The sequence below is a fragment of the Scyliorhinus canicula genome, chromosome 5, assembly GCF_902713615.1.
Source record: "Scyliorhinus canicula chromosome 5, sScyCan1.1, whole genome shotgun sequence".
Taxonomy (NCBI): domain Eukaryota; kingdom Metazoa; phylum Chordata; class Chondrichthyes; order Carcharhiniformes; family Scyliorhinidae; genus Scyliorhinus; species Scyliorhinus canicula.
In genome coordinates, this window is record NC_052150.1 from 47666032 (window position 1) to 47689327 (window position 23296).

The 23296-nt window shown below is 48.9% G+C and overlaps 1 protein-coding gene across 3 annotated transcripts in view; it reads left to right on the forward strand.

Annotated features, from left to right (window-relative positions):
• zgc:136493 (uncharacterized protein LOC692276 homolog) overlaps positions 1–23296 on the forward strand; it is a 109777-nt gene that overhangs the window by 52208 nt on the left and 34273 nt on the right. For all 3 annotated transcript variants that reach the window (XM_038797001.1, XM_038796999.1, XM_038797000.1), the window contains 2 exons: positions 2124–2502; positions 11197–11368. In XM_038797001.1, the coding sequence (XP_038652929.1) occupies positions 2124–2502; positions 11197–11368 (551 nt within the window). The remainder of the gene's footprint in view (positions 1–2123; positions 2503–11196; positions 11369–23296) is intronic.

Below are 23296 nucleotides of genomic sequence, written 5' to 3' on the forward strand. Positions count from 1 at the left end.
CAAATGCAATATAATGTGGGTAAATGTGAGGTTATCCACTTTGGTGGCAAATACAGGAAGGCAGATTATTATCTGAATGGTGGCAATTTAAGAAAAAGGGAAGTTCAACGAGACCTGGGTGTCATGGTGGAACAGTCGCTGAAGGTTGGTATGCAAATCCTCTCACTATGAAGGTCAGCAGGCCATTAGCTTTCCTCACCGCCTGCTGACCTTCATAGCGAGAGGGTTTGAGTATAGGAGTAGGGATGTCTTGCTGCAGTTATACAGGGCCTTGGTATGGCCACACCTTGAGTATTATGTGCAGTTTTGAACTTCTTATTTGAGGAAGGACATTCTTGCGATTGAGGGTGTCCAGCGAAGGTTCACCAGACTAATTCCTAGGGGTAGCAGGACAGACAGTGACATCCAAGACTGGATTGACTGGGCTTGTAGTCACTGGAGTACAGAAGAATGAGAGGGGTTCTCATAGAAACATATAAAATCCTGATGGGACTGGACAGGCTAGATGCGGGGAGAATGTTCCCGATGTCAGGGGCGTCCAGAACTAGGTCAGAGCCTCAGAATAAGGAGTAAGCCATTCAGGAATCAGATGAGGAAGAACGTCTTCTCTCAGAGTTCCAAACTTGTGGAATTCTCCATCACAGGGAGCAGTTGGGGCCAGTTTGTTGCATATATTCAAGAGGGAGCTGGCCTGGCCCTTGCGGCTAAAGAGGACCTACTCCTGCATCTACTTTCTATGTTTCTATGTAAATATAGTTTTACTTTGCAGGTTTAGTTAGTTAAATCAGATGCTAGCTGAGCAGCACATTCTAGGAAAGATTTGTTTCATCATAAGGAAGGATCAGCTCTTGACTGACTCACTCCATGGGTCACATATTCAGCAGATTGGTCACAAAGTGACTCATTTTGCGCAGAATCTTCTGCCCTTTGAAAGAATCATAGAACCATAGAATTTACAGCCCAGAAGGAGGCCATTCAGCCCATCGAGTCGGCACCGGCTCTTGGAAAGAGCACCCTACCAAGGTCAACAACTCCACCCTTTCCCCATAACCCAGTAACCCCACCCAACACTAAGGGCAATTTTGGACACAATAAGTGCAATTTATCATGGCCAATCCACCTAACCTGCACATCTTTGGACTGTGGGAGGAAACCGGAGCACCCGGAGGAAACCCACGCAGACACGGGGAGAACGTGCAGACTCCGCACAGACAGTGACCCAGCCGGGAATCGAACCTGGGACCCTGGAGCTGTGAAGCGATTGTGCTATCCACAATGCTACCGTGCTGCCCAACTAGTGAAAGGTTTCACTAGTTGAGATAATTTCTGAATCCCAGTCCCACAGGGGCCAGAGGTCGAATGAAGGTTGGACTCTTCCATTAGGCAGCCAATTAAGAGGCCGTCTTCACATTCACCATTGAATTAAGGGCAGGTTCCTGAGGCAGGAAACCCAATAGGAGGACCTAGAGCACTGGCTAAACTGAAGCCCCCCCCCCCCAGCAGAGGTGGGTGCAGCTGCGGCAGGTAAAGTGTGGGAGGGTTCCTCAGGTTGGAGGTGCTCTCACAAACCTGAATATTTGGAAAAAATGGAAGACCTGCAGCCTTTAGGGCCATCAATAAGAGGGAAACCTCCCCCTAGCCCCCACCACGGGCAGTCATGGCTGAGGTTGTGTTCTTAGCGGGTCATTCATGGGGCTAGTGAATGGACACACTGAAGATTCTCCAGCCTTCTGCCTAGGCCGGAGGGGTGCTCTGACAGCACTTAGTTCCCGAAACATCAGAAACCTGCCTGTAATTGGTCCCTCAATTGACCTAATTGACTACCCACCACTGCCAGGCAGATATCCTCTGTGACAGTGGCCTTGCCTCTGGCAAGAGTGCTTGGGGGTGTGGGAATGTGTTGGGGAGCCAACTAGATATTCAAGTTTCAAATATTGTTCCTTGTCCTGCCTCCAACCTTGCATCCCTGAAGCCATGATGGGTGAGTCATGCCCTTTTAGCTCGCAGTCTGGTGGTGTATGCATGATGCATCAGAAGTGGTAGGAAAATGTGGAGAAGAATATCAAGCAACATAATATATAAATAATTTACAGAATGCTGTTGTCTTTCTTTTACCCCCACAGACAATGAGTGAACAGGCTCTTGCTTTAGTCTCCAAAATTAATGAAACAGAAGGTATGCCAAAAAGGTATGAAGAGATCATCAAGAAATATTTCAACACCATCCAGTATGAAGAATTCCTGAAAAACAAAAAGCAGCTTGCTAATATGATCCAGGTTGTTTTTATCTGGGAATGTTCTCCCACGATAGATGAAAACCTTCTGGAATCTCTACCTCAGTTGAAGATCGTTGTAAACCATGGAGCTGGTGTGGATCATCTCAATCTACCGTTGATCTATAGTTTTGGGGTAAAGGTAGCCAACACTCCTGATGTGGTGGACAATGCTACGGCTGAAATGGGCATGGCTTTAATGTTGGCATCTGCCAGGAATATACTGGAAGGTAAGATGGGGACGGAAAATGAAAAATGTACATAACGGATAACAGCTGTCTTTTGGAAAATAACTTTTGTGGTTTAAAGTTAGGGCATGATTTAATAAATACAAAACATACAGATTGGAATCATAGAATCTTACAGCACAGAAAAAGACTATTCACATAGAATAACCACATTCTCTGGCTTTTTTTGAAACCCTTTCTATTTTTTGAAAATAATTGATAGATTCTGCTGCTCCCTCAACACTACAGGTGGAATTTAATGCCCCTCCAGGAGGCAGGTTCTGAGCCAGGCAAGCCATTTGATTGGGCAGGAAGGTACCTTAAGGACACTCAAGGACTCATCACGTTGCCACTCAAATTGAACAGGTGGAGGGAGAGACCAGTGCCCAAAGTGCAGTCCTGCAGGCTCCTAACTAGTGAAGATATATGATATCTTCTATGATATAGGAGCATTATATGTAACTGTTATGGGCCTGGGTTTAGAAAACTCCAAAGTATATCGCTTGACCTACAACTGTTTATTGATTTTGGTATTCCCTTTCTTAATATTCAAGCTGCTTTAATTCTTTTTCATGTTTAAACTGCTTGATCTGTAATTGAATTCTTGCCTTTCCAATTATTCTGATTGTGTCTCGGGCAATTTTATATGCTCAGCTACCGCTGCAATTACCTCTTTTTGTATTTTGTCAGGCAATGTTAACTGCAATGCTTTTGCCAAATCTAAAAGCCTTTTTTTAAGTCTCTGTTTGTAAGGAACTGTGTTGACCTTCTCCACCCCAAAAACTTCTGAGTCTCTGAATGAGCCATTGTCCACATCACACTCCCTACTTAAACTGGAATACACCACCTGAAAAGCAAACACAAATATGCTCACCCCTCACTGTCGTTAAGTTTACTAAGCCAACCAAATCACGAAAGATAGACTTTTATCCCACAAGCCCCCAAGTTATTATAGGCCAGAATTTAGAAAACGCCAAATTATATCATGGAGTTCACCTGACCAGAACTGGTTATTGATTTTGGTTACGATGAGCACAAGGGCCTGCCTTTCAAGTGTTATTCAACAGAGGCCTTAAGCACTTTTAATCAAAAACACACACAGTAAGCATTTTTATCAACTACCAACATAAATACCCCACACAGCTACAGCACTCTATGTATAATCCTTAATAAATTCCCCCTTTAGCTGTTCCAATTTAATAACAAGATCCAATAAACCAGAAAACCCTTTTCAAAGGGGTGGCCCAGCACATAGCACTCAAGGCCTGGTATGGATGCTCCTGTTTCCTTTCCAAAACAGCAGGTTTGAATTTCTTACAGAAAACAGTTGTTTCTTTTTAAGTTCTCAAGCAGTCTGGAAACAGCTTTTAAAATGCAGATAGAGAAAGACCTTCTTTCAACCTGTGCAGAACAAAACCAGTTCAAACTCAAAGTGAAAGTAAATCCAACTCCCAGTGCCACAGCCCAGCTCCACCCACACAATGACATCACTGAAGCCATGTGATAAGACAAAAACATTTCTTAAAGGGACACTCCCATGACAGTCACCAAACTTTATTTCTCTTGTGGATATGATATTTTAACTGTGCAGTAGACACTTATAATATTTGAATTGTAAAAGGAGAGCCTAATTTATTTATAAATGACTCTGAAAACTATTGTCGGTGTTTAATTTAACCACTGAGCTTTTTGTGGGTTATAGACCAGTAATATCTCTGTAGTGCCCATTTTCTGCCTGAGTTTCACAGAGAGCCAATTGGAGGAGTCGATCGCTGGTGTTACAGTGCTCAAACTGTACATCAGGTTTCTTCAATTATTTGTTGTAGATTAAATCCCAAATTCAGAGGATAAAAGGTCAGGAGGCCCAAGAAGGTAAGTTTCCCGTACCAGCCTCCCCGGACAGGCACCGGAATGTGGCGACTAGGGGCTTTTCACAGTAACTTCATTGAAGCCTACTCGTGACAATAAGCGATTTTCATTTCATTAAACAATGTTTAATAAGTCAACACAAAGCAAAAGCCGCATTGTTTACAGTTCAAAGGTCACAACCGTGACTACCAATCACGCCAGTCCCTGTCGGGGCCGGCATTTATCAGGCACATTTATGAGCCCCAGCTGGGTGGCCCTCCACCCATTAGCGGGGGAGTTTGTAGAATCCCTACAGTGCAGGAGGCCATTCAGCCCATCGAGTCTGCACCAAGCCTCCGAAGAACACTTTACCTAGGTCCACTCCCCCGCCCTATCCCTGGAACTCTGCGTATTGATCATGGCTAATCCACCTTACCTGCACGTCTTCGGACTATGGGAAGAAACTGGAACACCCGGAGGAAATCCGTGCAGACGCTGGGAGAATGTGCAAACTCCACATAGACAGGCTGGAATTGAACCAGGGTCACTGACGCTATGAGGTGACAGCGCTAACCACTGTGCCACCACGTCACCCGTGTATTCCACAGGTCCCACAGGGAGATCAGTTGAGGTGTCCCCGTGGGTCTCGTGAGGATTATTACTTCCCACCCCACCAAAGTCCGAAGGTTCCACATAGCAGGTTGTAGAGGGTGTCTCCCTCGCCATTTCGCCCGTGGCTGTGTTTCTAGCAGCTGTGGGGCGAGGCCAGGGGTGTGTATTGCGTCGGGAGCACCTACCCTGCTTAGAATGGAGAAGGAGCCTCGTCAGAGGCCCGTCTCTGACTGTAACATCCTCCGAGAGCGCCGAAGATTCTGTATCCATATCTGATGCTGAGTCATCAGCCTTCTCCTGGCCCAGGCATAGGTCCCTGGAGGGAATTACTTCCTGGCGAAAGGACAGCAGGCAGTGTGGTTGACATACAGATTCATTTGGCGTGGCTTCCTCCGGGACGGGCTCGCTGCCCTTGAGGTGATCCACGTGCTTTCACATGGTCAACTCTCTAATCTTGACTGTATGAAGCCAGCTCCATTCTCTCCACTACAGTTCCTGGGATCCATTGGATGCCATGCCTGAAATTCCGAATGTGAACAGCGTCTCCTGGTTTAAAACCTCTGTGGCGCATTTTGTGATACCTCTTCTGGAGGTCCTGCTTCCTATCCACCTTCCCGCCAAGGCTCAGCAATGTTAAACGCAAGTAGGAACCCCAGGTGTGATATTGTTCAATAATTAAATCGAAACTGTGCCAGCTTCATTTCAATGGAACCTGCAGTCTGTTTCTTCATGCCCTGTTTAAACATCTATACTGCCCGTTTAGCCAGACCTTTCGAGGATGAGTGATAATGGGCAGTTCTGGAAAATGTTTCACCCTATTGGTACCCATAAGCACCCAGAATTCCTTGCGGACAAGCACCTCTGAGATCTCGTGGGTGCTGAAGGATTGATGCAACCTCTCCATGGTGACCTGTGAGGGGGTGGAAGACATTGGGTGCATGTCCATCCATTATGAGTGGGCGCCTATAAGGAGCAGAAACATTGACTCCATGAAGGGCCCGAAGTCGGCAGGCAAGCGACTCCAGGGTTTTCCTGGCTACTGCCAAGGGTGGAGTGAGCTGACGGAGGGAGCATCTGATGTTCCTGGCTGCACCATTAGGCCTTGGCCATCACAAGTAACTCCTTGTGAGCGTCTCCATCTTGGAAACACCTGCGTGTCCTGTTGTGCAAATCCTGCAAGATTGTAAGCTGACCTGGTCGCGGGATAACCATGTGAGCTCCACAGGACGATGCCATCCACCACACTGAGCTCCTGCTGATTTGCGAGATAGGCCCACAGTTCCTCTGGGGGCCCGCCATGTAAGACAGCCGTCACGGGTAAGGTGTTCATACAGTTCAATGTCAATATGACTTTGGTCACTGCAGGCGGGGGGGAGGGGGGTGGGGGGGTAGGGGGGGGGGGGGGCTTAAGGCAGCGGGGTTTGGCTGAGGGCATCCACATGCGCGATCTGTGCACCTGGACGATGTACAACGATGTATTTATACGCCGCCAACAGCAATGCCCATCGTTGGATTCTGGCAAAAGCTAGTGGCAGAATCATCTTGTCTTCCTTAAAAAGACCAGAAAGGGCTTATGACCCGTGAATATTGCAAAATGACGCCCAAAGGCGGACTGATGGAATTTCTTTACTGCGAATATCAAGGCCAGCCCTTCCTTCTCAATTTGCACATCGTGGTGCTCTGCATCAGTTAGGGTTCTGGACAGATGAGCTATTGGCTGTTATATCTCACCGGTGGGACAACACTGCCCCAATGCCATATGGAGAGGTGTCACATGTGAGGACGATGACTTTGACCGATCGTAGTGCGTTAACAATTTGGATGATAACAATTGCTGCTTCGCTCTGGCGAATGCTTCCACCTGCGGCACTTTCCATAACCATTTCTGGTTCTTTTTTAATAGCGCGTGCAGGGGCGCCAACATGGTAGTCATGTTCAGGATGAACCTCTGGTAATATGTGATGGGCCCTCAGAATGTGGCATTCTCAGGTGTTGGGGCTCCCTCCAGCCGATGTTTTCCTCCACTGGTGCAACCGTCCTTAGGGACTCAGTATCTAAAGTATGTGAGCTTTTTCACCTGAAAGATGCACTTGCCCTTCTTCAGGTGGACACCCACGACAAAGAACCATTAGAGGACCTAAACAGAGAAAATAGGAGCAGGAGGAAATTCGGCCCTTCGAGCCTGCTCGTCATCCATTATTATCTTGGCTAATCATCCAACTCAATAGCCTAATCCCACTTCCCCACTATATCCTTTGATCCCCTTTGCCCTAAGTGCTATATCTAACTGCATCTTGAAAACATACAGCAGAATTCTTCGTTTGAGAGACTAGGTGCTGATGCCAGGACTGAATCGTAAGTGTTATACGTGAACGAATGCGGTGCCAGTCCTGGAGCGATTCAGGTCCCGTTCATGAACTAGCACCGGCTGAAAGCCTGGAAAATGCCGAGTTGAGTCTGTTAATGATATGCCAACAGTCTTTACTGTACAATCTGCAGGCTTATGCCAACGAGTGGCACAGAACGCGTTCAAGCCACTGTCGAGGGACCAGAGCATGGCATTCTGTTCGGCGACTGGCACCAACCTCTATTTCCGGCTGATGCCGAATTCTCCGCCCAATAGTATTCCATGATTCCTGCATCGCTGGACGGAGATTCCCACCTACAATATTTTTTACCTTAACTACTTTCTGTGTAACGAATTCCACAGGCTCACCACTCTGGCCGTAAGAAATTTCTCCTCATCTCTGTCCTAAATGTATCCGTATCCTCAGACTGTGACCCTCTGGTTCTGGACATTCGAGAACATCCTTTCTGCATCTACCCTTTCCAATTCTGTTAGAATTTTATAGGTTTCTATGAGATCCCCCTCCTCCCCCCTCATTGCGAATATAATCCTAACCGATTCAATCTCTCCTCGTACGTCAGGCCCGCCAAATCAGGAACCAGTCTGGTAAACCTTTGCTGCACTCCTTCTAGAACAACAATGCCCTTTCTCAGGGAAGGAGACCGAAACTGCACACAATATTCCAGGTGTGGCCTCACCAAGGCCCTGTACAATTGCAGCAAGACATCTCTGCACCTGTACTCAAATCCTCTCACAATGAAGGCCAGACCATTTGGCTTCTTTACCGCCAGTTGTACCTGCATTCTTACCTTCAGTGACTGGTGCACGAGACACATTCCCCTCTCCTAATTTATGGCCATTCAGATAATAGTCTGTCTTCTCGATTTTGCTATGAAAGTGGATAAACGTGCATATATCCAAATTATACTGCATTTGCCACTCATTTGCTCACTCAACTTGTCCAAATCACACTGAAGGATCTCTGCATCTTCCTCACAGCTCACCCTCCCATCCAACTTGAGGTCATCTGAAAATTTGGACATTTTACATTTTATTCCCTCATCTAAATCATTAATATATATATACTATGAATGGCTCTTCTAGGTTCCTTATCAGTTGCTCATGTAATGTGCACATCGTCCAGGTAAAGAGCCTCCCTTGGAGGATGTTTTCCATTACCCACTGGAAAATCACACGCTGATGACACCCCAAATGGAAACTAAGTGTACATGTACAGCCCCTGTGGGTGTTAATGGTGACTATTTTCGTGACCATGCAGCTAACTCTGACCGTTGGTACGCATGGCGCATGTCAAACTTTGTAAATGAGTGCAACTTTGCACACGGATCTTCTATGCATGGGGTAAACAAGCAGGATGCCATGTTTACTGTCATCTTGTAATCGACACACCGGTGATGGACTTGTCTGGCTTCAGCACCGGGACCACTGGCGCAGCCCACTCTGCGAACCTGACCATGCATATGCCCAGGTTCTCCTGCCAGCTCAGTTCGTCATCCACTTTCATAAGCAGGGCGCATGGGACCAGCCGAGCCATGAAATATTTGGGCTGGGTCTCTGGGTCAACATAGCTTTTTGCATTGGCCCCCTTTATTGTTCCAGGCCTCCTGGAAAACTTCCAGATACTTTCCAAGGATTTCATACAAACCATCGGTACCCATCTGGGTGATTTGTTGCCAGTCCATGCAGAGTCTTTGTGATCAATCACGGCCCAGGAGGCTGGGCCCGAACCGGCTGTTGTCCGTGGGTAACCGAGGTCACCATGGTCCCGATGATGGAATGGTTCCCTGGTGAATGTTGCCAGCCAGGCCTTGGTATCCCTCAAACCCGCATTCAGGATTCCCAAGCGGAACTTTTGTTGTCCGATAATAGAGACAGCAGTCACCGTATTAATTTTCATGTCCATGGGTGACCGTTGACTTGTAGCTTTATTCTAATTGGGGCTAGTCTGTGGGGCCGTGATGTAGTTTAACTGTATTAGGTCTTACTCCTTGGGTGGGGCAATGTGCAAAGCCCTGGCATGAACGCTTGTGTCACCTGGCTAGGGCAATACGTTTACTGTTAATACTGGTAGCCTTGACCACCACAGTTCCTGCGACTGCAAGTGCAGGACTATTGTGGTACACCTCATTGTCCTCCGGGGAGATGTCCAGTCAGGCTGTGGTGACGCTTGGCTATTGGGTCTGGCCATGATGTTGGTTTATTGGTGACTGGGTGACGTGAGCCTTGTCCTTGAGGGGCAGCCAACGCTGTGTACACTGTAATCCATGGAACATAGCATAGTGGTTAGCACAATTGCTTCACAGCTCCAGGGTTCCAGGTTCCATTCACAGCTTGGGTCACTGTCTTTGCGGAGTCTGCACATTCTCCCCGTGTGTGCATGGGTTTCCTCCGGGTGCTCCGGTTTCCTCCCACAGTCCAAAGATATGCAGGTTAGGTGGAGTGGCCATATTAAATTGCCCTTAATGTCCAAAATTGTCCTTAGTGTTGGGTGGGGTTACTAATTTATGGAGATAGGATGGGGGTGTGTGCTTGGTAGGGTGCTCTTTCCAAGAACCGGTGCCAACTAGATGGGCCGAATGGCTTCCTTCTGCACTGTAAATTCTATGATGATTCTATGATCCTGGGCCGTAGGGTGATCATTGCTCGGCACAACATCGAGGGCCGAAGGGCCTGTTCTGTGCTGTACTGTTCTATGTTCTATGTAACCCATGGAATCCTGGAGTTCCTGGGCTGTAATCCATGGAATCCTGGAGTTCCTGGACCTCCCTTTTCCCCATTCTTGCGGGAGAGTGAAAACTCTATGACCTTGTTCAGGTCCAAGGCTGGCTCCACTCATAGCTTCCTTTGAGTCACCATAGTGTTAATGCCACACACCAAACCATCTGTTAAGATTTCAGGGATGTAAGGACTGAAGTCACAATTTTCAGCTAACTTGCGAAGGCGCGTCACAAATTCCGTAACCAATTCCCTCGGTGTTCGTCCGGCCATATTGAACCGGTATCTCTGCATTATTACTGACGGCTCAGGATCGTAATGATTTGCAAGAAGTTCCATGAGCTCACCAAAGATCCACGAGGCCGCCAGGTAGGTGAGCTCTTGGTTACGTTAAATGTTGGGGTCCCGCAGGCAGTCAAGAGTATTACCTTTTAATCGGTCGTCTCCAATGGTACCTGGATCAAATACTGCATCTGTTTGGCACCCCTGCGTCCAAGGCCTCTAGCTTTCCAAAAAGCAGCAAAGTCCTACCGACCTCCCTCTCATGCCGGGGTATTCCGGTGCGGTCAGAACGTCCAGAATTGCACCGGCGTTTTCCTTGCCATCAATATAAAAGTTCAAATGCCCGAGAAGGTAAGATAAATGAGGGTTTTTTTTTGTCAAACATTTAGAGTTCCCAATGGGAATTAAGGGGCAATTAAGCCTGGCCAATCCACCTACCCTGCACATCTTTGGGTTGTGGGAGTGAAACCCATGCAAACACGGGGAGAATGTGCAAACTCCACACAGACAGTAACCCAGAGCCGGGATCAAACCTGGGACCAAAGATCCCAACCTGGGCCGGCTTTCCCAAGGCAAATTTACAAACCCCAGCTGGGCGGGCATTCCCCCCACTAGTGGGAAAGCTTGTATTCCACAAGTCCCATGGAGAGATCAATTGAAATGTCCCCGTGGGTCTCGTGAGTGTTATTACACACAACCTCACAGATACACTGCTTACCTTCATTTGAAACCAATATCGCAATAGTTCTTACATTGTTTGCCTATTCATTGCCAAACTGGGATGATTTTTGTAACCCTGACCAATTTTCACCTTTTTCCAGCATCAGGAAATAATTCTGCTGAAAGGTTGAAACAGTTTTTTTTAATTTTAGCTCAGGAGATTGCAACTTGTCCGGATACCAAAAGTTACCCTATGAACTGGTATGGAGTAGAAGTGACTGAGGCCACTCTTGGAATCATTGGAATGGGGCGGATTGGATACAAAGTTGCTCAAAGAGCCAAAGGATTCGATATGAAAATTCTGTATCACAACAGGAACAGGAGGTAGGATTTGTGAAAGGTTCCATGAAAGGAATGTCTTCAACAGTGTGTTGAGGAACACATACATAATGGAGTAACAAAGTGTTTTGAGGTACACATTGACATACTGGCACAATTTTAGCCTCTGCACTTAGCTCACTAGCTGCACCCTGGCTGGGCAGGAGAGGGTGTTTGTAACTGGGTTTATCGCAGGATTTATTTGCTCCTTCCTGGAGAAGAGATCTTGCTGGAGGCAGTGGCCATTTGTTCAAAAACATTTAGTTACATGCTAACTATTTACAAAGATTAAATAAGACCAAGTCATAGCTGGAACTACTCCCTGAGCTGCTTCATATTCATCTTCTCTTAATGAGTGATATCACTGTGGTGTAGCTCCTTATGCACATACACTCAGTAGTTGTCATGTCATAGATAGAATTTATCATAGAATTTACAGTGCAGAAGGAGGCCATTCGGCCCATCGAGTCTGCACCGGCTCTTGGAAAGAGCACCCTACCCAAGGACAACATCTCTACCCTATCCCCATAACCCAGTAACCCCACACAACACTAAGGGCAATTTTGGACACTAAGGGCAATTTATCATGGCCAATCCACCTAACCTGCACATCTTTGGACTGTGGGAGGAAACCGGAGCACCCGGAGGAAACCCACGCACACACGGGGAGGATGTGCAGACTCCGCACAGACAGTGACCCATGCCGGAATCGAACCTGGGACCCTGGAGCTGTGAAGCCATTGTGCTATCCACAATGCTACCGTGCTGTCCTCATAAGAGTCATAAGAGTTAACCCTTTATTCTAGATTTCCTCCCCTCCCCCGAGTTTTTATTCCCATAGTATTAAACACACGTGGAGGAGGGGTGATGAGGTATTGGTATTGTCACTGGATGAGTGATACAGGGAGTCCCAGGTCTGAATCCTACCTGGGCAGATGGTGAAATTTGAATTCAATAAAAATCTTGAATTAAAAGGCTAATAATGATCATGAAAGCATTGTCGATTGTCTGAAAAACTCATCAGGTTCACTAATGTCCCAGGGAAGGAAATCTGCCATCCTCATCTGGTCTGACCTACATGTGACTCCAGATCCACGGCAATGTGGTTGACTCTTAAATGCCCTCTGCAACTGCCTGGGAAGCCAATCAGTGCAAGAGCAATTAGGGGTGGGCAATAAATGCTGGCCTAGCCAGCATCTCACAGATCCAGTCAATGAATTAAAAAATAATTCTTCTTTACTTGCCGGAGGCAGTAAACTCCGAACATGTTCTCTGTTCTCCTTGAGGATGTATAGGGTGCATGCTCTCCAGATTCTTCTCCTTGGAAGGCACCAACTGCCTCAGACAGAGATTTCTGGTTCTGCTCAGCTGTCGAAAGGTGATGAACAGAGTATTCCTTTCCTGCTCTTCTTTTTGATTACCTCCTTCTTGGTAATTTGGGGAATGTTTGGACTGCTGGCTGCTCTTGTTTGAAAGAATGAAGCTCGTTCAGCTCCTGTGAGGATCTGCACAGCTGGAAAGGGTCTACAAGCATTTGCTGCAACAGTGAACAAAGTATTATGTAATGCCTCATCTATGAACAAAGAGCTCTTGTGGCACAATGGGTAGCACCTCTGCCTCTGAGCCAGAAGCTCCAAAGAACAAAGAAAATTACAGCACAGGAACAGGCCCTCCCCCCCCCCCCCCCCCCCAAGCCTGCGCCGATCCAGATCCTTTATCTACACCTGTCGCCTATTTTCCAAGCATCTACTTCCCTCTGTTCCCCGCCCGTTCATATATCTGTCAAGATACATCTTAAATGACGCTACCATGCACATCTCCCTTAAACTTTCCCCCTCTCACCTTGAAATTGTGACCCCTTGTAATTGACACCCCCACTCTTGGAAAAAGCTTGTTGCTATCTACCCTGTCCATACCTCTCATAATTTTGTAGACCTAAATCAGGTACCCCCTCAACCTCCGTTTTTCCAGAGGGTGCAGAACCTCCTCTACACCCACGCTAAAGCATCCACATCCTTCTGGTAATGTGGCGACCAGAACTGCACGCAGTATTCCAAATGTGGCTGAACCAAAGTCTTATACAACTGTAACCCGACCTGCCGACTCTTGTACTCAATACCCCATCCGATGAAGGAAAGCATGCTGTATGCCTTCTTGACCACTCTGTCGACCTGCGTTGCCACCTTCAGGTACAATGGACCTGAACTCCCAGATCTCTCTGTACATCAATTTTCCCAGGACTCTTTCATTGACCGTATAGTCCGCTCTTGAATTGGATCTTCCAAAATGCATCACCTTGCATTTGCCTGGATTGAACTCCATCTGCCATTTCTCTGCCCAACTCTCCAATCTATCTATATTTTGCTGTATTCTCTGACAGTCCCCCTCGCTATCTGCAACTCCACCAATCTTAGTATCATCTGCAAACTTGCTAATCAGACCATCTATACCTTTGTCCAGATCATTTATGTATATCACGAACAACAGTGGTCCGAGCACGGATCCCTGTGGAACACCACTAGTCACCCTTCTTTTTTTTAAAATAATTTTAATTCAAATTTTCACATTTTCACAAAAAAGAAAACAATAACAGAAAATTCTAAGAACAAAAAGAACAGAACCCCCCCCCCCCCAAGTACAAAAGAGAAACAATAAATTAATGCCCATCGTTGGCAAAAAACAGATATTCAACTCAAAACAAAAACTAAGAGACCCCCCTCCTGCTGCTGCTGACCTTTTGACTTTACTGTTCTGCCAGGAGATCTAGGAATGGTTGCCATCTCCTGAAAAACCCCTGCACTGACCCCCTTAGGGCAAATTTCACCCTCTCCAATTTAATAAACCCCGCCATATCGTTGACCCAGGCCTCCGCGCTTGGGGGCCTCACATCCTTCCACTGAAGAAGAATCCTCCGCCGGGCTACTAGGCCAGAACACCAGCCTCTTTCGCCTCCTGCACTCCCGGCTCCACTGCAACCCCAAATATTGCGAGTCCCCAGCCTGGATTGACCCTGGATCCTACCACCCTCGATACCGTCCTTGCTACCCCCTTCCAAAATTCCCCCAGCGCTGGGCATGCCCAGAACATGTGGACATGGTTTGCTGGGCTCCCTGAGCACCTAATACACCTGTCCTCGGTCCCAAAAAATAGGCTCATCCTTGTCCCGGTCATATGAGCCCTGTGCAGTACCTTAAACTGTATGAGGCTAAGCCTCGCACACGAAGAGGAGGAGTTCACCCTTTCTAGGGCATCCGCCCACGTCCCCTCCTCAATCCCCTCACCCAGCTCCTCCTCCCATTTATCTTTCAGCTCCTCCACCGAGCCCTCCTCTACCTCCTGCATCACCTGGTAGACTTCCGAGATCCTCCCCTCTCCAACCCATACCCCCGAGAGCACCCTGTCCTGAACTCCACGCGGGGGCAGCAGAGGGAACCCCGCCACCTGCCGCTTGACAAACGCCCTTACTTGCATGTACCTAAAGGTGCTTCCCAGGGGGAGCCCAAACTTCCCCTCCAGCTCACCCAGGCTCGCAAACTTCCCGTCTATGAACAGGTCCCCCAGCCTCCTGACACCTGCCCTGTGCCAACTCAGGAACCCGCCGTCAATTCTCCCTGGAACAAACCGGTGGTTCCCCCGTATCGGGGACCCCATTGAGGCCCCACCTCCCCCCTGTGCCGCCTCCATTGCCCCCAAATCTTGAGGGTAGCTGCCACCACGGGACTCGTGGTATACCTCGTTGGAGGGAACGGCAGCGGCGCCGTTACCAGCGCTTCCAGGCTCATGCCCACACAGGATGCCATCTCTATCCTCTTCCATGCTGCCCCCTCCCCGTCCATTACCCACTTACACACCATCGCTGCGTTGGCAGCCCAATAATACCCACAGAGGTTGGGCAATGCCAGCCACCCCCCTCCCCATCCCTGCCCCGCTCCAAGAACACCTGTCTCACCCTTGGAGTCCCGTGTGCCCACACAAACCCCGTAATGCTCCTGTTAACCCGCCTGAAAAAGGCCTTCGGGATAAGGATGGGGAGGCACTGGATCAGGAACAGAAACCTCGGGAGCACCGTCATCTTGACTGACTGCACCCTACCCGCCAAAGACAGCGGCAGCATGTCCCACCTCTTAAACCCCTCCTCCATTTGCTCCAGCAGCCTTGTGATGTTTAGCTTATGCAAGGCCCCCCAGCTCCTGGCCACCTGAACCCCCAAGTACCTGAAGCTCCTCTCCGCCCTTTTCAGTGGGAGCCTCCCAGTCCCCCACTCCTGGTCCCCCGGGTGTACCACAAACAGCTCGCTTTTCTCAAAGTTAAGCTTATACCCTGAGAAATCCCCAAATTCCCAGAGAATCCCCATCACCACCGGCATTCCCCCCACCGGGTCCGCCACATACAACAATAGGTCATTCGCATACAGCGACACTCGGTGCTCCTCCCCACCCCGGACCAGCCCCCTCTAGTCCCCCGACTCCCTCAGCGCCATAGCCAGGTGTTCAATTGCCAGCGCAAAAGGTTGGGGGGACAGGGGACACCCCTGCCTCGTCCCTCGGTATAGTCGAAAATACTCTGACCTCTTATTCGTGGCCACACTCGCCATCGGGGCCTCATACAACAGCCTCACCCAACTGACAAACACCTCCTCAAACCCGAACCTTTCCAGCACCTCCCACAAGTACCCCCACTCGACCCTATCAAAGGCCTTCTCCGCATCTAGCGCCACCACTATCTCCGCCTCCCCTTCCACCGCCGGCATCATAATAACGTTCAAGAGCCTCCGTGTATTAGTGTTCAGCTGCCTCCCCTTCACAAACCCCGTTTGATCCTCATGGATAACCTGCGGCACACAATCTTCTATCCTCGTGGCTAAGATTTTGCCAACAACTTGGCGTCCACGTTCAGGAGTGAGATCGGCCTGTATGACCCACACTGCAGGGGATCCTTGTCTCGCTTAAGGATCAAGGAGATCAGCGCCCGAGACATCGTCAGGGGCAAAGCCCCCCCCTCCCTCGCCTCGTTGAAGGTCCTAACCAACAGGGGGCCCAGCAGGTCTGCATACGCCTTGTAAAATTCAACCGGGAACCCATCCGGCCTCGGCGCCTTCACCGACTGCATGTTCCCTATCCCTTTAACCAGCTCCTCAAGCTCAACTGGCACCCCCAGTCCCTCCACCCGCTCCTCCTCCACCCTTGGGAATCTCAGCCGGTCCAAAAAGCGCCCCATCCCCCCCTTCTCCGCCGGAGGTTCGGACCGATATAGTCTCTCATAAAAGTCCCTGAAGACCCCATTAATGCCTACCCCCCTCCGCACCACATTTCCTCCCCGGTCCTTAACTCCACCAATCTCCCTAGCCGCATTCCGCTTACGGATCTGGTGTGCCAGCATCCTACTCGCCTTCTCCCCATACTCGTACACCACACCCTGAGCCTTTCTCCATTGAGCCTCCCCCTTTCTGGTGGTCAACAAGTCGAACTCAGCCCGAAGGCTTCGCCGCTCCCTCAGCAATCCCTCCTCCGGGGCCTCCGCGTACCTCCTGTCCACCCTAACCATCTCCCCCATCAATCTCTCCCTTTCTCTCTGCTCCCCTCTCTCCCTGTGGGCCCGAATGGAGATCAACTCCCCCCGAACCACCGCCTTTAGCGCCTCCCAGACCGTCCCCACTCGGACCTCCCCATTATTGTTGGCCTCCAGGTACCTCTCGATGCATCCTCGGACTCGCCCCCTCACATCCTCGTCCGCCAGCAGCCCCACCTCCAAGTGCCACAACAGGCGCTGGTCCCTCTCCTCCCCCAGCTCGAGGTCCACCCAATGCGGGGCATGGTCAGAAATGGCTATCGCCGAGTGCTTGCCGTCTACTACCCCAGCAATCAGCGCCCTACTCAAAACAAAGAAATCGATCCGGGAGTAGGCCTTAGCCTCTTACCCGTCCTGGAACTGGATCGATCCAGTGGCGGATCCAGCACCGTGTTGAAATCCCCCCCCCCCATTATCAGGCCCCCCACCTCCAAATCTGGAATCCGGCCCAACATGCGCCGCATGAAACCCGCATCATCCCAATTCGGGGCATATACATTGACCAGCACCACCCGCTCCCCTTGCAGCTTGCCGCTCACCATCACGTACCTCCCGCCGCTGTCTGCCACCACACTCGACGTCTCAAACGACACCCTCTTCCCCACCAGGATCGCCACCCCCCGGTTTTTTGCATCCAGCCCCGAATGAAACACTTGGCCCACCCACCCCTTCCTCAACCTAACCTGATCCGACACCTTCAGGTGCGTCTCCTGAAGCATAGCCACGTCCGCCTTCAGCACCCTTCTCCATTTTGAGACACTCCCTTCCACCTCTACTCTGTCTCCTGTTGCCGAGCCAGTTCTTTATCCATCTAGCTAGTACACCCTGAACCCCGTGCGACTTCACTTTTTTCATCAACCTGCCATGGGAAACTTTATAAAACGCCTTACTGAAGTCCTTGTATATGACATCTACAGCCCTTCCCTCATCAATTAACTTTGTCACTTCCTCAAAGAATTCTATTAGGTTTGTAAGACATGACCTTCCCTGCACAAAACCATGCTGCCTATCACTGATAAGTCTATTTTCTTCCAAATGTGAATAGATCCTGTCCCTCAGTATCTTCTCCAACAGTTTGCCTACCATTGATATCAAGCTCGCAGGTCTATAATTTCCTGGATTATCCCTGCTACCCTTCTTAAACAAAGGGACAACATTAGCAATTCTCCAGTCCTCCGGGACCTCACCCGTGCTCAAGGATGCTGCAAAGATATCTGTTAAGGCCCCAGCTATTTCGTCCCTCGCTTGCCTCAGTAACCTGGGATAGATCCCATCCGGACCTGGGATTTGTCCACTTTAATGCCTTTTAGAATACCCAAAACTTCCCCTTCCTTATGCCGACTTGACCTAGAGTATTTAAACATCCATCCCTAACCTCAACATCCGTCATGTCCCTCTCCTTGGTGAATACCAATGCAAAGTATTCATTAAGAATCTCACCCATTTCCTCTCACGCATAAATTCCCGCTTTTGTCTTTGAGTGGGCCAATCCTTTCTCTAGTTACCCTCTTGCTCCTTATATATGAATAAAGGACTTTGGGATTTTCCTTAACCCTGTTAGCCAAAGATATTTAATGACTCCTTTTAGCCCTCTTTATTGCGTGTTTGAGATTTGTCCTACTTTCCCCAAATATTCCTCCAAAGCTTCATCAGTTTTAAGTCGCCTAGATCTTATGTATGCTTCCTTTTTCATCTTAGCTAGTCTCATAATTCCACCAGTCATCCTAAGCTTACCATTTCTATCCCTCATTTTCACAGGGACATGTCTGTCCTGCGCTCTAATCAATCTTTCCTTAAAAGACTCCCGCATTTCAAATGTGGATTTCCCCTTAAACAGCTGCTCCCAATCCACATTCCCTAGCTCCTGCCGAATTTTGTTATACTTGGCCTTTCCCCAATTTAGCACTCTTCCTTTAGGACCACTCTCGTCTTTGTCCATGAGTATTCTAAAACTTACGGAATTGTGATCGCTATTCCCAAAGTAATCACCGACTGAAACTTCACCTGGCCGGGATCATTCCCCAATACCAGGTCCAGTATGGCCCCTTCCCGAGTTGGACTATTTACATACTGCTCTAAAAAAACTTTCCTGGATGCTCCTTACAAATTCTGCTCCATCTGCGTCTCCAAAACTACATGAGTCCCATTCAATGTTGGGGAAGTTAAAATCTCCCATCACAACCACCCTATTGCTCCTACATTGTTCTATAATCTGTCTACATATTTGTACCTCTACTTCACGCTCGCTTTTAGGAGGCCTGTAGTAAAGTCCCAAAAATGTTACTGCACCCTTCCTATTTCTTAGCTCTACCGATATTGTCTCAGTGCTCGAATCCTCCATAGTGCCCTCCTTAATCACATCTGTGATACCATCTCTGACCAGTAATGCAACTCCTCCACCCCTTTTACCTCCCTCTCTATCCCTCCTGAAGCATCTATACCCTGGGATATTTAGTTGCCAATCTTGCCCTTCCCTCAACCAAGTCTCTAATACCAATAACATCATATTCCCAGGTAATAATCCAAATCCTAAATTCATCTGCCTAACCTGCTACACTTCTCGCATTAAAACAAATGCACCTCAGACCACCTGTCCTTTGCGTTCATCATCTCTTCCCTGTCTACTCTTCCCCTTAGTCACAATGAATTTATTATCTAGTACCTTACTGGCTTTAGTTGCTGCCTCTTTACTGACCTCTAACGTCCTAATCTGGTTCCCATCCCCCTGCCACATTAGTTTAAAACCTCCCCAACAGTGTTCGCAAAAGCACCCCCTAGGACATTGGTTCCAGTCCTGCCCAGGTGTAGACCATCCGATTTGTAATGGTCCCACTGCTCCCAGAACCGGTTCCAATGTCCCAAAAATCTGAACCCCTCCCTCCTGCACCATCTCTCAAGCCACGTATTCATTCTGACTATTCTTGAATTTCTACTCTGACTGTCTCGTGGCACTAGTAGCAATTCTTAGATTACTACCTTTGAGGTCCTAACTCGTAACTCCCTAAATTCTGATTGTCGGACCTCATCCCGTTTTTTACCTATATCGTTGGTGCCTATATGCACCACGACAACTGGCTGTTCACCCTCCCCCTTCAGTATGTCCTGCAGCCGATCTGAGACATCCCTGACCCGTGCACCCGGGAGCCAACATACCATTCGGGAGTCTCGTTTTCGGCCACAGAAACACCTGTCTACTCCCCTTACGATTGAATCCCCTATGAATATAGCCCTGCCAGTCTTTTTCCCGCCCTTCTGTGCAGCAGAGCGAGCCACGGTGCCATGAGCCTGGCTACTACTGCCTTCCCCTGATCAGTCATCTCCCCCAACAGTATCAAAACGGTGAATCTGTTTTGGAGGAAGATGACTGCAGGGGACACCTGCACTGCTTTCCTGCTCTTTCTCTGCCTTTTGGTCACCCATTCCCTGTCTCCCTCACCAATCCTAATCTGCGGTGTGACCAACTCACTGAACGTGCTATCCACGACCTCCTCAGCATCGCGGATGCTCCAAAGTGAGTCCATCCACAGCTCCAGAGCCATCATGCGGTCTAACAGGAGTTGCAGCTGGACACACTTTCCGCACATGGAGGAGTCAGGGGCATCGGCCGCGTCCCTGAACTCCCACACTGAGCATGAGGAGCACAACACGGGTCTGGGATCTCCTGCCATTTTTACACTTTACCTTAACTGATTACAAATATATCAAATAATGAATAAGTGAAAGGAATAAAGATTTTACTTACCAATCACAATACTTACCAACACAACAAGGAGTTAAATTTCTCCCAGCTACTGCTAATTGGAGCACTTTCCTTACCAGCCAATCAGGTCACTGCTTTGCTCTGATGTTAGTCTTCAAATTTATCCCAAAGACCCTGTGGTCGCTGTTTAAGAAGCGAAGCAGCTAGTTTAAATACTTACTGCTCGACTCTGTAGCTCCGCCCACTCCAACAGCTGAATTCCCGCCGAAAAGCTCCAGGTTCGATTCCCACCCCAGGACCTAAATGGTGAAGGAAGATGTGTTCATAATACGGTCAAACAAGTTAAGTATCAACCTGCAAAATCCTTCCAACACACATCAATAGCTGCTGGTAAGTGTGGGAGAAATCCCTGGTTATCCATGTTTGATGTGGACAGTGCCCCTCAAGCTAAAAGCCGCGAGCGACCTCGCTATGGGAACAGATTCACAGTGTTCTGAGGCAACTTGAATTCCTCAAATGGAGGCTCTTTTAACATGTTTCTCCTTTTGTCTTGTAAACACAGATTCTGCCACACTGAGGACTTTGGAAAATGGTGGTTGGCACTTTTACAGGGCATTTCCCTGGTTTTTGCCTTGCAATACTTGGTATTACAACCCACAAATTGAACTCCAATGAGTCCAGGCCCAACCTACTTAACCTCTCCTCATTATAAAATCTGGGATCAAACTAGTCAACCATTTGTGGACTGCCTCCAGTGCCAGTTTATATTTCTTTAGATAAGGGGCCCAAAACTGTTCACAGTATTCCAGGTATGGTCTAACAAGTGCCTTGAATAGTTTTAGCAACACTTCCCCATTTTTATATTCCACTCCCTTTGGAATGACGGCCAACATTCCATTTGCATTCCCTATTACCTGCTGAACTTGCATGCCTATTTTTTATGATTTATGCACAAGAAACTTGTTACAACCTGCTTGGACCATCTTGGCTGGGGACAATTGGTTACCCCATGTTCCTTGGGGAATATGTGCTCCCCCAATGAGGGGGAGGGGGTGGGCAATCGTTAGCTTTACAACAGTATAAATAGAGCTTGCCAGTGTGGTACCGGCTAGAGAGGGAAGCAGTAGTGAACGACTGGTGCTGTGTATACATTGTTGTAAATAAAGTTACTTTCTGTTTGACTCTACAAACTCATGCTGGATTCTTCGTGGCCCTCACAAAAGACCCCCGGTCCCTCTGTGTTGCAGCATTTTGCAGCCTTTCTCCATTTAAATCATATTCAGCTCCCTTGTTCTTCCTACCAAAGTGCATAACTTCACATTTTCCTACATTATATTCTCTCCATCAAGTTTTTGCCCACTCACTTAACCTGTCCATCCCTCTGTAGACTCTTTGGGCGGGATTCTCCCGCAATTGGCGGGATGGCCCAACGCCAAGAATGGCGCGAACCACTTGGCGTCGGGCCAACCGGAAGTTGTGGAATCCTCCGCACTTCCGAGGGCTAGGCCGGCGCTGGAGGGGTTGGCGCCGCACCAATGGCGCCGAAGGGCAGGAGTGAGTTGGCGCATGCACAGAACTGCTTGCGTGGTTACTCGCATGCACAGGCCGGCCGGCGTGTTTCCTGCGCATGCGCAGGGGGGTTCTTCTCTGCACTGACTATGGCGGAGCCCTACAGAGGCTGGCGGCGAAGGAAGGAGTGCCCCCACGATACAGGCCTGCCCGCAGATCAGTGGGCCCCGATTGTGGGCCATCGTGCCCCCCCCCCCCCTCCCCGGGCCAGATCCCCCCGAGGACTCCACTAGACGGTCCTCCAGCCAGGTCCCACTGTGTGGGACCATGTCCATTTCACGTCTGCGGGACTGGCCAGGAACTGACGGCCGCTCGGCCCGTCGGGGCCCAGAGAATTGCCGGGGTGGGGGGGAGGGGGGGGGGCACTGCCAATGGCTCCCGACCGGCGTGGCGTAAACCCCGCCTGAAAGTCGGCGCCGGAGAATACGGCAGCCGGTGTCGGAGCGGGATTCACTCCGCCCCCCCCGGGGTTTCCCTGACCCGGTGGGAGGTTGGATAATCCCGCCCTTTGTGTTGTGTTGTCCTCACCACTTGTCTTCCCAGCAATTTTTGTGTTGTCCGCAAACTTGGCAATACAAAGAACAATACAAGAACAGGCCCTTCAGTCCTCCAAGCCTGTACCGGTCACGATACCAACCTTTGCCAAAACCCTCAGCACTTCCTTATGCCGTATCCCTCTATACCCTCCTATCCATGTGCCAGTGGTTATACTTCATATGACCCAATCCAGTTATTTCCTTGCACACTGATGCCCTTCTCGCTCAGATGTACAGCAATCATCCCCTTCACATTGTCAGTGCGATCTACTCAACCTCTCCACGACAGTGAGTTCCACACTCTCACCTCCCTCTGCGTGAAGAATTCCTCCTAAATCCTTTATTTGATCTATTAATGAATGCTTTAGATCTAAACAATTTTGTTCTGGACTCACCCACATTTTGCTCATCCACGCATTCCTAATTCTAAAGACCCCTTTCATATCTCCTCTCAGTAAACTCTTTTTCCACAGAAAATAGCTGCAACATCTCACTCCTACCATGAAATGCCACTCTCTCGTTTCTTCCTATCTGGATATTTGAAACCTTTACTGCATTTCC